Source organism: Macaca thibetana, chromosome 14 (genome assembly GCF_024542745.1).
Source record: "Macaca thibetana thibetana isolate TM-01 chromosome 14, ASM2454274v1, whole genome shotgun sequence".
Lineage (NCBI taxonomy): Eukaryota > Metazoa > Chordata > Mammalia > Primates > Cercopithecidae > Macaca > Macaca thibetana.
The window spans coordinates 75317284-75330154 of NC_065591.1; the positions used below are offsets into that span (position 1 = coordinate 75317284).

A 12871-nucleotide genomic window follows, 5' to 3' on the forward strand; every position below is an offset into this window, starting at 1 on the left:
TTTTAGGCATCAGAACTGACCTGAGTCTAACTTTCCAGTTCTGAGTCCTTTCATTGTCCTTCACAAATTGTTCCTTGTAATGAAAGTGAACCATGTTTTATTTCATACTTATTCTATACTTACTTCTAACCCCAGTGCCTATTTTCCTAATCCTTCAGCGCCCCCTAATTCAAGCTGGAATCTCCTTTTCTGGACTGAAAACATGTTTTCTGCCCATCTCCTTTGGTATTAATCACTTCCTCCCTGTAGACACTCATTCTCTCCCCCAGAAGACCTGCTCCGTCAGGTCAGTGACCATGATTTATTCATCTTTACACCTCCACATTACTTATCAAGCTGCCTTGTATTGGATCTAGTAAAGGTTTATTAAATAAATGAATGAACTCATTTACCAAGACCTGTTCCCTCATTTTATTTTAGCAGGCCACAGTGAGAAAATGTGTAGCTCTGAGCTCACTTTAGAATGTTCTCCTTCAGAAAGATGTGCATCGTCTAGGAAAACCAGCTTCTCCTCAGGATTTAAGTTTATGCCCAAGTTAGGCTTTGACAAAGCTAAACTCAATTTAATTTACTTCTTTATTTTTCTTAAATTGCACAAGTGTTACATGATGTCAATAAAAAAGAAAGCATGCTATAGTGAACAGATTGTGAACTTTGGAATCAGTCAGACATGTATTCAGGTTTCTTCACCTCTCTAAGCCTCAGTTTCTTTAAGTCTATAAAGAGGAAATAAATAATTTCCTTTGAAGTCTTGTGGTGATTAAGAGATGTATGTATGCTGGGCATTGTGGGATTCCAGCACTTTGGGAGGCCAAAGCAGGAGGATTGCTTGAGCCCAAGAGCTTGAGACCAGCCTGGGCAACAGAGAGAGAGACCTTGTCTCAATTTTATTTTTAAAAGAGAGGTGTATGTAAACTGTCTGGGTTTTTATAACAGGTACTCATATTACTTCGAATAACAACTATCATCTCTGTTCTGTCCCAGTCCAAGGATAAATAGGACTATTTATTTATTTATTTATTCCATACCTTACTTTAGAAAGGGTTTACGGTGTAAAAGGGACACTTACACATTGCACATTGCTGACATATAGTAAGGATACTGATAACTCTCTCATACTCTCTCTTACATATATTTCCTTTTTTTATATACTTAAGTTTTGCATAAATCACTAAATAGTTATTGATTTTTCAATGCAGAACAGCTTTATTCTGAAGGTTATGCAATTTCCTAAACCTCTCAATAAGTAACAGAATGGCTGGTTAATGATGAAATTGATTTTAAAAAAAGGTAGAAGGACAATAAAAGAAATTAAGGGATGTTTAAGTTTTCACTAGAGGCTGGTTTGACTAGAGACTCATTAGGAACTTAATAGACATTCCCAGGGGAGCTTGATTGCATTGCTATCTGGGGCATTGAGATGGGTCTTAGGGAGACCTATCCAAATAGATGGCTGTTTGAAGTTTTTGAAGGGGTCTGCATAGGTTGGATTTATCTAGGCTACTGACACAATAGTCCACTTTTCTTTGCATGTGTAGACATAGACTTTTTAAAGGCACACAGAGTGGATAGAAATCCTGGGTATTTCATTTGTAGCAGATGAGCACTTTCAAATGAAGAACCTCAGATCCTTCATGTATACTTTCAAAATCCAATAAGCTTCTAACCTCATAGCCAGGCCTTCCATACATGCTTTCTGGCCTTTCTGACCTTCTTTGTCAACCCCATTTGCTACAACTCCCATCATGACCTTTGCACACTGCTGTCCTTGACTTGCTTAACCCTATTCTAACATGTCTGCAATTTCCACTATCATGTTCATGCTTTTTCCTATGTATGTGGCAAACTCCTACTGAAAATCTAAGATCTCGTTCAAATATTGCCTCTTTGAAGCCTTCTCTTTTACCTAAGGCATATTTGTAATGCTGTACTTCCTCTGGCTTCAACAAAATCAGGTATAGTGTGGAGTAATGGAAAGGGCAGGCTTCTGTTGTCAAAATGATCTCAACCTGATGCTTGCACCTACTAACTGTGTGATCTTAGGCAAGCTAGTTAATCTTCCTGAGGCTCAGGCTCCTGATTTTTAAAATAAAGACTGTTGATCCCCTAAATTTATGGAAAACATTAGTGATGCTGTATTATTATTGCTTGACTGCTTATATTTCTCTTTTCAAGCCTGTTGCGATGAAAGATCATTCATATATATATATATATATATTTTTTTTTTTTTTGCCACAATAGAAGATACCTAGCATAGTGCCTGGTGTTTTGCAGCATTCAATGTTATTGCAATCAATGAAGAGTTCTGGAAAAGTAACTCAAGCACTGACAGTCACATTAAAGTCCAAGTTCATCTATAAAGTGCTCTCTGGTCATTCCTGTGACGATTAATTTAAATTCTTATAGCTCGTGTACATACTACTAAGGCTCTTGTCACAGCCTGCTTTCACAGACACTAATTTAATCTAAGCTCCTCCAGGGGAGTAACCTTGGCTTTCACTCTGGGCTCCTCAGGACATTTCACAATGCTCTGAAAATGCCAGCTAATGATAAGGTTATTTAAAACACCCTATTATCCTTCTCATTCCAGACAATTTTCCTCCCCACTTTATGCTGAATTTATTCCAAGGTCCCAGAGAATGAGGCTTCTGCATCAATGACTTATTACTGTAGTCCTTGCCTTTAGTTCAAAGTGAGTGGCATCTCCTGACCGAGCTTTCCCAACTCTCCACATAGTTGTTCTCTCCTTTCCTCAGTGCATTTTATCTCGTGTTAGTGGTCCTTTGCTTTCTACTTCTGGACAAGTCTTCTTATTAATGTATTTTCTCATAGGAATTTGGAAAACTTTGATTTATTACCAATTAGTGCATGAGTAAATCTCATGGAGAGTTACTAACGTAAGATACCCTAAAAAATCATCGAATCCAGCAACTGCAAATAGAGAATAATTCCCAATGTTGTGCTAGAGATGACTCAATCATGGCATTCTTTTTTCCTTCTAAGATCATATATGGCCTCAGAATCCTTTTTCAAAACAATACTCTAGATATAAACTATCAATCCATTAGTGTACTTAGGAGATGAAACTTGTTTGACATCCCTGACGTAGTTTAAAGGTTTTATTTTGCTAATAAGGGCCAAAGAACAATAGTGACTTAGTAGTGAGCTGAAACCAGAACCCAGGTTATTGACCCTCCTGATTTTCCATTCAGGGCTTCCCTTCCCAGATGATTACTCCTTTCTTTCAATAGCCAAATTCTAATAATTTACAATCTATTCTTTGGCAAATACCTAATGGTGTTTAACATGTATGATTAAAAAGCACATCATATATGTTTCAGCCTTACTGAAAAGACATCTGGCCTCTCACTGATGTTAGGAGCTCTTGGGGAAAAGGGCCTATACTAGACTTTGTGTCCTTCTAAAGTTCTAGTCCTGTTTCTGGCACATGGTAGGTATTCAATAAAAATCCTCTCACATGTAGCCAACTCTCTCTGTCTGTCTATCTATCTATCTATCTATCTATCTATCTATCTATCTATCTATTATCTATCTATCTACCTATCTACCTATCTATCTATCTATCATCTATCTATCTCAAACAAATAGGAGGTCTATCCTTAATTTCTCACCAGGAATCATGGAAAAAAATTCTACCTCTTGTATACAAGTAGTATTTGTTTGAAAGGACTTTATGTCATGATGTCACATACCCTCACTTTTACTTATAATGACATCCTATGTTTCAATAAATTTTCATTTCACTTGAATATTTTACAGGAGGGTAAATTATTATGTCAATGACTGGGCTCCCTTATGATTCTTCTACTTAGAAATAGAAAGGGCAGTGCTATAATTCGGGTCTCAAAATCCCCGAGAAATGATAGCTTTTCTTTTTCTTGTTTTTCATGGTGACAGCAATTGACCATAATTTGTGATTCTGTATGATATTCATAAGCTACAATTGTTAGGATAGAAAGGCAAAGAAAAGGATACGAAGAAAAAGAGAATAGGAAGTGAGAAGATGGGGAAAGTTATTTTACAACACAGCAATAAGATACTAGTATTATCTCTTCAAAGAATTGATTTAAAAAGGTGTACGAGCCACAGCTAACATCATAATTCATGGTGAAAGACCGAATGCAGTTCTGTTAATGTCAGGAATAAGACAAAAATGTCTGCTTTTGCCATTTCTAACATTATACTGAAGGTTCTAGATGGTGCAATTAAGCAAGGAAAAAAGGCATCCGTATTTGAAGGAAAGAAGCAAAACTCTCTCTTTTTGCACGTATATGTTGTATATAGAAAACCCTGAGGAATTCACTAAAAAACTGTGGCTGTAGCAAGTTTGCGGGATATAAGATTGATATATATATAAATAATCATATTTCTGTACATTTGCAATGAAGAATCCAAAAATGAAATTAAGAAGACAATTCATATGCAAAAGAATGAAATCAGAACCTTAACTCATGCAACGTACAAATACTAACTCAACGTGGATCAAACACCTAAATGTAAGAGCTAAAATTATAAAACTCATTGAAGAAAATATGATGTAAATCTTTATGACTTTCATTAGGTAATGGTTTCTTAGATATGACACCAAAAGCAAAAATAACAAAAGAAAAAATACACACATTGGACTTCACCAAAATTAGATCCTTTTGTGTACAAAGAACACTATCAAGAAAATGAAAAGACAACCCACAGAGTGGGAGAAAATATTGTAAAGCATTTATCTCATAAAGGATTAATAACCCAACTATATAAAGAACTTCTACAACTCAACAATAACAAGACAACCCAATTTAAAAATGGGCAAAGGATCTCAATAAACATTTCTCTAAATAATATATACAAATAGCCAATAAGCACATGAAAATATGCTCAATATCAGCAGTCATTAAGGAAATGAAATCAAAACCCCAATGAGATAACACTTCATACCAACTAAGATGGCTGTAATCAGAAAGACATATAATAACAAGGATGTGGAGAAATTGGGACCCTCATACATTGTTGTGGAAATGTAAAATGGTGCAACCACTTTGGAAAACAGCCTGTCAGTTCCTCAAAATGTTAAGCATAGAGTTACTATATGATCCAACAATCTCACTCCTAGGCATATGGAAATAAAAACATGTCACAGAAATGTTTGTACACAAATGTTCATAGCAGCATTATCCATAACAACTACAAATTGGAAACAACTGAAATGTCCATCAACTGATAAATGAACAGATTAAATGTGGCATATCCATACAATGGAATATTATTTGGCAATAAGAAGAAATGAAGTACTTACACGTTCTACAACACAAATGCATCTTGAAAACATAATGTAAGTTAAAAAAAAAACAACCACAAAAGACCACATGGTATATAATTTCACTTATATAAAATAGGAAAATCCATAGGGACAAAAAGTAGATTAGTGGTTGCCTATGTTGGGGTGGGTGGGGGTGGGAGGATGGGGAAATGGGAGGTGACTGTCAATGCATATAGGTTTTCTTTATGGAGTGATGAAATGCTCTAAAATTGATTGTAGTGATGGTTGCATAATTCTAAATACACTAAAAACCACTGGATTGTATTTTTTAAGTGGGTGAATTACATTGTATGCAAATTTTATCTTACAAAGCTATTATTTTAAAAAGATGTACATATGCATATGTGATTAAATATTCTAATTTTGATGGCTAAATTTTAGTTATTAATTCTCTTCTATGTCTGTCACAACAATCCATGTATTCATTAGATAATCCATGTTTCTATGACTACAGTCTTAGCTCCATAATGTGAATCAGACTAGATATATTTTCTGATGAGCAGATACTTTTTATAAAATCCATCCTTTTAGCACATTAATTTAAAAGGAAAAAACTTAAAGAAACAAAAACCACCTAAACTATCTTGTTCTTCTTCATTGTAGTCATTACATCACCTTCATCAACACATTGCTTCTGCTAACCACTTGCAGCTTTACTCCCAGTGTTTAAATATATTTACCATAAATCCATTTCATCAGAAATGATATTATTAACTTCAGCAATATACTTATAACAGTGCTCTACTGTCTGGTAGCTTCATAATTTGTTTGCTACTGAAAGCCTAAATGTGTTAATTATAGTTAAATCCATGGCAACTGAGAGAACTTGATGTTTCCATCATTTTGTACCTACCCCTTTCGAATCAATCACTCCAGGTTTGGCATTAAACTTCACTGTCTTCAATCGGGCACGTTCCTTTCTTTCCACCCTAAAGCAAATTGACAATAAAGAGTCTGTCACATGACAAGGCATTTATGACTAAGTTCCTTATTAAGTGAAGAACATTTTTTTCCTCCAATCCTTGCAGCTCGAATAAAATGTGTTCTAAAATATTTCTCTTCCTTTGTTCCGTATAAAAAATCTTGGTACAAAGTCTCTAAGTTTCTAACACATCCCTTGAAATTACTCCAATACATACACTGAGAGTCATATCATGGTATTTGTAAGCAACAGAGAGGTAGAAAAAAATAATATTTGTTATTTAAATGCTTAAATAATTAAATCAAAATCTGTTTCAAGAAATCTCAGTCCATAAAGATGAACACCTATATTGGAGACTAAACAAGTGTTTCCTCCCCTCTCCTTTTCTCTCCTCCCCTTTTCTTCTTTGTTTTTCCTTCTCTTCCCCTTAAGGACACTAGTGTATTTAGCTTCAATTTTTAACCAAACATGTTATATATAATCTTGAACTTTCCTTTTCCCCAATGTCCTTCTGTCATCTCTGCAGATTCATTGTTTTCCTGCTACTTCGTTTATTCATTAAACACTTAATCACTGCCTACCATGCATCAAGCAAGGAGTTGGGGAACAAAGAAAAAATATTCTAAAAGCATGACTGCAATGAATTCTTAGCAATGTTCTTTTGGCAAGAACAGTGGTGTAAACAAGCACAGAAAATGCTGTAGAACAAGATGGCTGATATCAATGTGGGAGCACATATCTCACTGGGAGGGTACAAAGGAAGACTAGAAAGCATTAGGGTGGGCTTCTTGGAGGAAATGTCAATTTATCTGAGACTGAAGGATTAGAAAGAGTTTGTCAGTAGGGAAATTTCAGGGGGATTTTTCACAGCAGGAACAACACATGCCTCAACCTGAAGATATGAGTGAGCTACAAGATTGCAGAAAGATTCTAGTACAGGGTACATAGGGGATATATAGGATGGGGCGGTGAGGCTAGCAAGGTGACAGACTCCTTTTAAAGGGTATCCATCCACATTTTGGACTTGAGTTTTTTCCTTGGGAATCATCGTAAGTTCTTAGAGGATATAAAGCAGCGAAGTGATAAAGTCAGATCAGCTTTTAAATAAACAACCCTGGTCAAGGTGGAAGATAGACTGAAGGAGGGAAGGAGCAGGAGGAGGTTGGGGGCCTATTTAAAAGCTGTTGCCATAGTCCAGGCAAGAAATAATGAGAAATGATAGTGGGGTGGAGAAGAGGGAAAGGCTTGAGAAATATTAGGAAAATAAAACTGGTTGGACTCTTTCCTGTTTGAAGGCCAGGGTTGAAAAAGAGGAAAATAATCTAAATATTTCCCTGATTCTTCTGAGCCCCTCCAGTTAGACATGATTGCTCCTTTCTGACTGGAACAGTCTCCATGTCAGCATTACATCTTGATTTCCTTGTGTTTACTTACATTTGCACTGCATATACAGGGTTGTATGTACCTTAAGGTACAAGCCCACTTATCACTTGATGGTGTTTTATAGCAAGTCCTCAATAAATAATTGTCCAGCAAAAATAATATTCATTGCATTGTTTTAACATGACTTCTTGTTTAAATATTTCTAGCTTTAAATTCAAAGATGTGGGGGAAAAAGAGAAAGAAAAAACCTGAACCTACAGAAACTTAATGGTTTATAAAGTCTAAGCTATTCATAGATCAATAATTAACAGCATACTCCTTTCTAACTGAGAGCTCTTTTGTGTTCCCAACTGAAACACAGTGAAGATCAGGGTTTCTATAGTTACAGAATGGAATTGCAGAATGTATTTATTTCAGTGTGAGAGTAGAATATCTGAGTGGAAACAGCTGAACAAAATTTTTCAAATCTAACGTCATATGTTAAAACAATGTGAGGCCGGGTGCGGTGGCTCACGCCTGTAATCCCAGCACATTGGGAGGCTGAGGCGGGTGTGGATCACCTGAGGTCAAGAGTTCGAGACCAGCCTGGCCAACATGGTGAAACCCTGTCTCCACTAAAAATACAAAAAAAAATTAGCTGGGTGTGTTGGCGGACACCTGTAATCCCAGCTATGTGGGAGGCTGAGGCAGGAGAGTCACTTGAACCTGGGAGGTGGAGGCTGCAGTGAGCCTAGATCATGCCATTGTACTCTAGCCTGGGCGACAGAGTGAGACTTTGTCTCCCCCAAAAATAAATATAAATAAATAAATAAATAAGAAGTAAAACAATGTGTTCCACCAAGAGTTTCTACTTGCACCAGATGCACAACCGTTGGGGAGAAAGCAAGATAGATTTCAGATAAGATAAGCTGCCAAGTGGAAAATGGTCACTGGTAAAATGCCTCCTTTGAGCTTCATCACTTCATCACCTTTTCTCGATTTTAATCCGAGTGCAAATGTAATTTACATTCGTCTCTTTGTAGTCTTCTAAAACTGTTGTTAGTGCCCTAACTTTATTCCGGCTTCTTTGCATTAACTGGGCTAAAGTCAATGCTTTGGCATCATTCAGTGATGCCAAAATGACTGTAGTATGCAGAGAATACATGGTTATTTGATCAGGGTGTGCAAATAAATTCTGCATAAACCCACAGAACTCACACAGGTTCCAAACATACATAATGTTAGGAGGAGCTCAGTATTCAACTCTCAGAACTGCTTAGACAGAGCATTCTAATACTGTCCCCTACCCTGAAGCTCAACTCCATTTCCATGTTTATCCTTTTCAATTTTCTTGAGAAATGTCTCTATTAGGAAGATTTTAGTGGTTCATCCCTTAAATCTTAAAAAGGTTGCAAAGAATATTAAGTCAGCCAAACACACACACATAGACACACACAAATGCACACACACACATACACTCACCTACCATTTTCTATAGTTTATTATTAATCTTCAAACAGGTAATAGAGAAAGTAAAAAAAAAAAAAAAATTGAAGCCATATGGAGGTCACATACTTCCGGGTCACTCATGAAGGAAGTTGAAAAGTTTTGCTTCCGATTTGGGTTGAAAGTTTCATTAATAAGTGGAGTTGCACCATATAATTATTAATAAAGTTCCTTTGCATTTACATCATCTCATTTGGTCCCCACAACAACCTAATGATTTAGGTATTATCAATCTCATTTTATAACTGAAGAAACTGAGACTTGAAGCTTACCAGATCAGAAAGTGGTAGAAACACAGCCTGAACATATATTCTCTAACAGCTAACTTCAGTGTCTGTCCATAGCCACTCAATTTGGGAGACAGCATTCAGGTACCTCCCAAACCTGGATGATCCAAATTCTCAATAAACGTGAGATTTTTGGATGCAGCTTCCACAGTTTGAAGGCACATACATATCCTTAGAAGTCTGGGCTGAGGTTTTTACAAATGATAACCAACATATCCTTGCATCCCCATCTCCCTAATGTCCTGAATGCTATGAATATTATTAATTATTAAATAAGCCCCAACCAAATTTAAGCATACAATCATTGAGTTAGTAGCATACCACAAGAGGTTGACCTCAAAATTCAGAATAAATTTACTTTAAACACAGAAGTCTGCTTAGTTAAATCCCTATTTGAGTTGATCCATCTCCTCAGCACACCAGCAACCCTAGTAGTGCATTCCCATCACAGAGGCTTGCATTACTGCCTTGGGGTTCTCTGCAAACCTCTTTCCTTAAGAGGGAGGCTATGTCTGTGGCTTATCTTCCTCATCTGCCTCAGCCCTTTCCTCTCTTCTAGCTCTTTCTGGGATGCATGTGAATGGTTTGCTGCTGAAATGAGACTTAAGTCTGGAAAATAGGGCTCTAAATAATGTGACGTATTTTTTTTCTGGCAACAAAAGCTCAAATTTTGAAAAATGGAAAGCAGCTATTATTGGAATGTACACTAAGTGTTAGAAACTGTGCTAAGGACTTCACCTATAATATCTATAATCCAGGGTCCGACATGAGCTGGGTACGTAGTAGTTGCTTAATGAACCTTTGTTGAATGAGTGAATAAATGAACTCTCAAGGGGGCTACTAGTTCTTTACCTAATTGTGAAAACCATTAGGCCAGGGAGTTTAAGTGAATTGCTGAACAACCAGTTTTTCCCATAAAAAGTGATTCGTCATTTCACAACTTACTTTCTTGGTAAGAATCTAGGTAAAACTTCAGTATCATTTTCTCTTATTGTTTTACTGAGTAAGACTCCTTTGGCTAATAAATATTAAGGTCCAAAGGCTTTCACCTAAAGAAATTGTGGACCACCTGAAGAGACAGATCAAATCTCAATGAGGACAACTGCCTTACTTCCCCACTCACACTTAGACTCAAGCAATTAATTAGATTGTTTGAGCAGAAATAATCCTCCCTGTCCAAATCTCATCACTGACCAAAATACCGAAAACATAAATGGAATGGTAAAATTTGAGCAATCGATTCTGACATTTCATATCTCCAGAGAGCACCAAATGGCCATGTTTTAATAAGCCCAACTGTCTCCCTCTCCCTCTCTCCCATCTGGTATTTTTAGGTTCTGGCCAAACCCATAATTGGGTCAGGCTTGGAGCACTGGACAGTGGGAACATCATTTGTCCCTGGGAGTTCCTTTCCCTGTGCTCCACAGGCCCTGTTGGAGGGAGAATTAGAATGTCACTCACATTAGTGGCCACAGGCTTGCTGGGAAGGCTAGGTGAGTAAACTCTTATGTAATGCCAGCCATAAGCTGCCATCTGAGAGCCCAAGTGACCCATCACTGGGGAACAATGAATAGACACTTGGCTTAAGAGACCGTGGGACAGCTGGGAGCAGTGGCTTATGCCTATAATTCCAGCATTTTGGGAGGCTGAGGTGGGCGGAACACCAGAGGTCAAGAGTTTGAGACCAGCCTGGTCAATATAGCGAAATCTTGTCTCTCCTAAAAGTACAAAAATTAGCCGGGTATGGTGGCGGGTGCCTGTAATCCCAGCTACTCAGGAGGCTGAGGCAGGAGAATAGCTTGAACCCAGGAGGTGGAGGTTGCAGTGAGCTGGGATTGTATTGTACTCCATCTCAAAAAAAAAAAAAAAAAAAAAAAAAGGAGAAAGACCATGGAACAAAACCCAGCTTGGCCTCTTACACACTATGTAATCTCAGAAAAGTGATTCTATGCTAAGAGTCCAGATTTTAAAGTCACACAAGTCTGGGTTTGAATTCTGCCTCTTCCACTTACCAGGTCTATAACTTAGGGTGGTCCTCAACCTCTTAGGATTTCAGATTTTGTGTTGATACAATTAGAATAGTAGCGCAGACTTCAAAAATTTATAATGAATGTTAAATGAGATAATATAAGAAAATTGTTTATAGTAAGAACTCACTATACAATAGGCTGCTACTAAGATGATTATGATAATGCTGCCCATGATGTCACTTCTCATTACTGGTCCCAATTTCCTTACCTGTAAAAAGGAAGTAATACAGGTACCCCATTTCAGGTGCTCGCTGCCAAAGTCAGTCCCTTTATGCCAGGTGGGAGCAAGACATGGACTTCCAATTTTCCCTCTTAAGAGACCCTGAAATGTGGGCCACCAGACTTGAGAGCTGAAGGGCCAAGAAGAGCCCCAAACCTTTGCAATTGCTCATAGAGACATCATAAAGGCATGTGTTTGAATCCAGGCTTAGCCCCCTGCTGCCACTGTAATTTTGGCAGGCTACTTAAATTGCCTGACTTTCTATTTCCTTACTTGGCATATGCTCCTAGGGTAGTGTTCCTGGTGTAGTGTAAAGTCATCTGGCTTTGTTATCAAAGAGACTGGTGTTTGGTCAGTGGCTGGCTGTGTATTTTTGGGTAAGTTACTTGACTTCTCTAATCCTCAGTTTCCTTGTGAGGTTTTCGTGAAGATTAAGTTGAAATCATGTATTTGAAAGTAACTGGTGCAATACATAATCAGTGCTGACATCAGATGGAATTCACTCTCTGTCTGCTGCCATTTCACTTTCCTGGCCTTTACAAGATAGCCCGCATTGCCCTAATCACAGAGTAGCTGTGCCACAGTTACATGTTGGTCCCACAAGTGATGGGCTCCAGGCAGTGGAGCCACAAGTGATGGGCTCCAGTACATGGCACTCAGATGCTGCCCAAGCAATGCTTGCTGAATTGAATTTTGCCAGCTCCTATTTTTGTACCTTTGCGGGGCAAGATTGCATATGTCTTAAGTGCAATTCTGTAGCCTGGATTCAAATTCCCGTTCTACCACTTACTACACGGGCAATTTCAGGCACATTAATGAACCTCTCTGTGCCTCAATCTCCTCATTTGTAAAATAAGGATAATAATAGCAACTTACTCATAGGGTTCTAATGAGGTTTAAATAAGTTAATAATTGTAAAGGGCTTACAACAGTGTCTAGCACGCAATAGGAATGTTTTGTTAAATAAAATTTATTCACCATCTTCAGAAAAAAGGAGGGGGAAGGTGATAATATTCATACTTTTCATCTCATGGTTTCATTTGGGATGATTAAATGGCATTATCAATAGAGAAACATTTTTGTAAATGGCATAAAGTCATACACTGATGTTATCCATTATGAGATTTAAAAAATTTTCCAGATGAGCACTACTAGGTAAATTATACTCAGGAAACAGGCTAGAAAGAAATTAACAATTGAAAAATAACATCA

At 37.4% G+C, this 12871-nt stretch overlaps 2 protein-coding genes across 29 annotated transcripts in view; both read right to left on the bottom strand.

Moving 5' to 3' along the window:
- CCDC90B (coiled-coil domain containing 90B) overlaps positions 1-12871 on the bottom strand; it is a 695243-nt gene that overhangs the window by 263422 nt on the left and 418950 nt on the right. The window lies entirely within an intron of this gene.
- Positions 1-12871, bottom strand: part of DLG2 (discs large MAGUK scaffold protein 2) — a 2230265-nt gene that overhangs the window by 67554 nt on the left and 2149840 nt on the right. For all 28 annotated transcript variants that reach the window (XM_050755793.1, XM_050755797.1, XM_050755794.1 and 25 more), the window contains one exon: positions 6186-6261. In XM_050755793.1, the coding sequence (XP_050611750.1) occupies positions 6186-6261 (76 nt within the window). The remainder of the gene's footprint in view (positions 1-6185; positions 6262-12871) is intronic.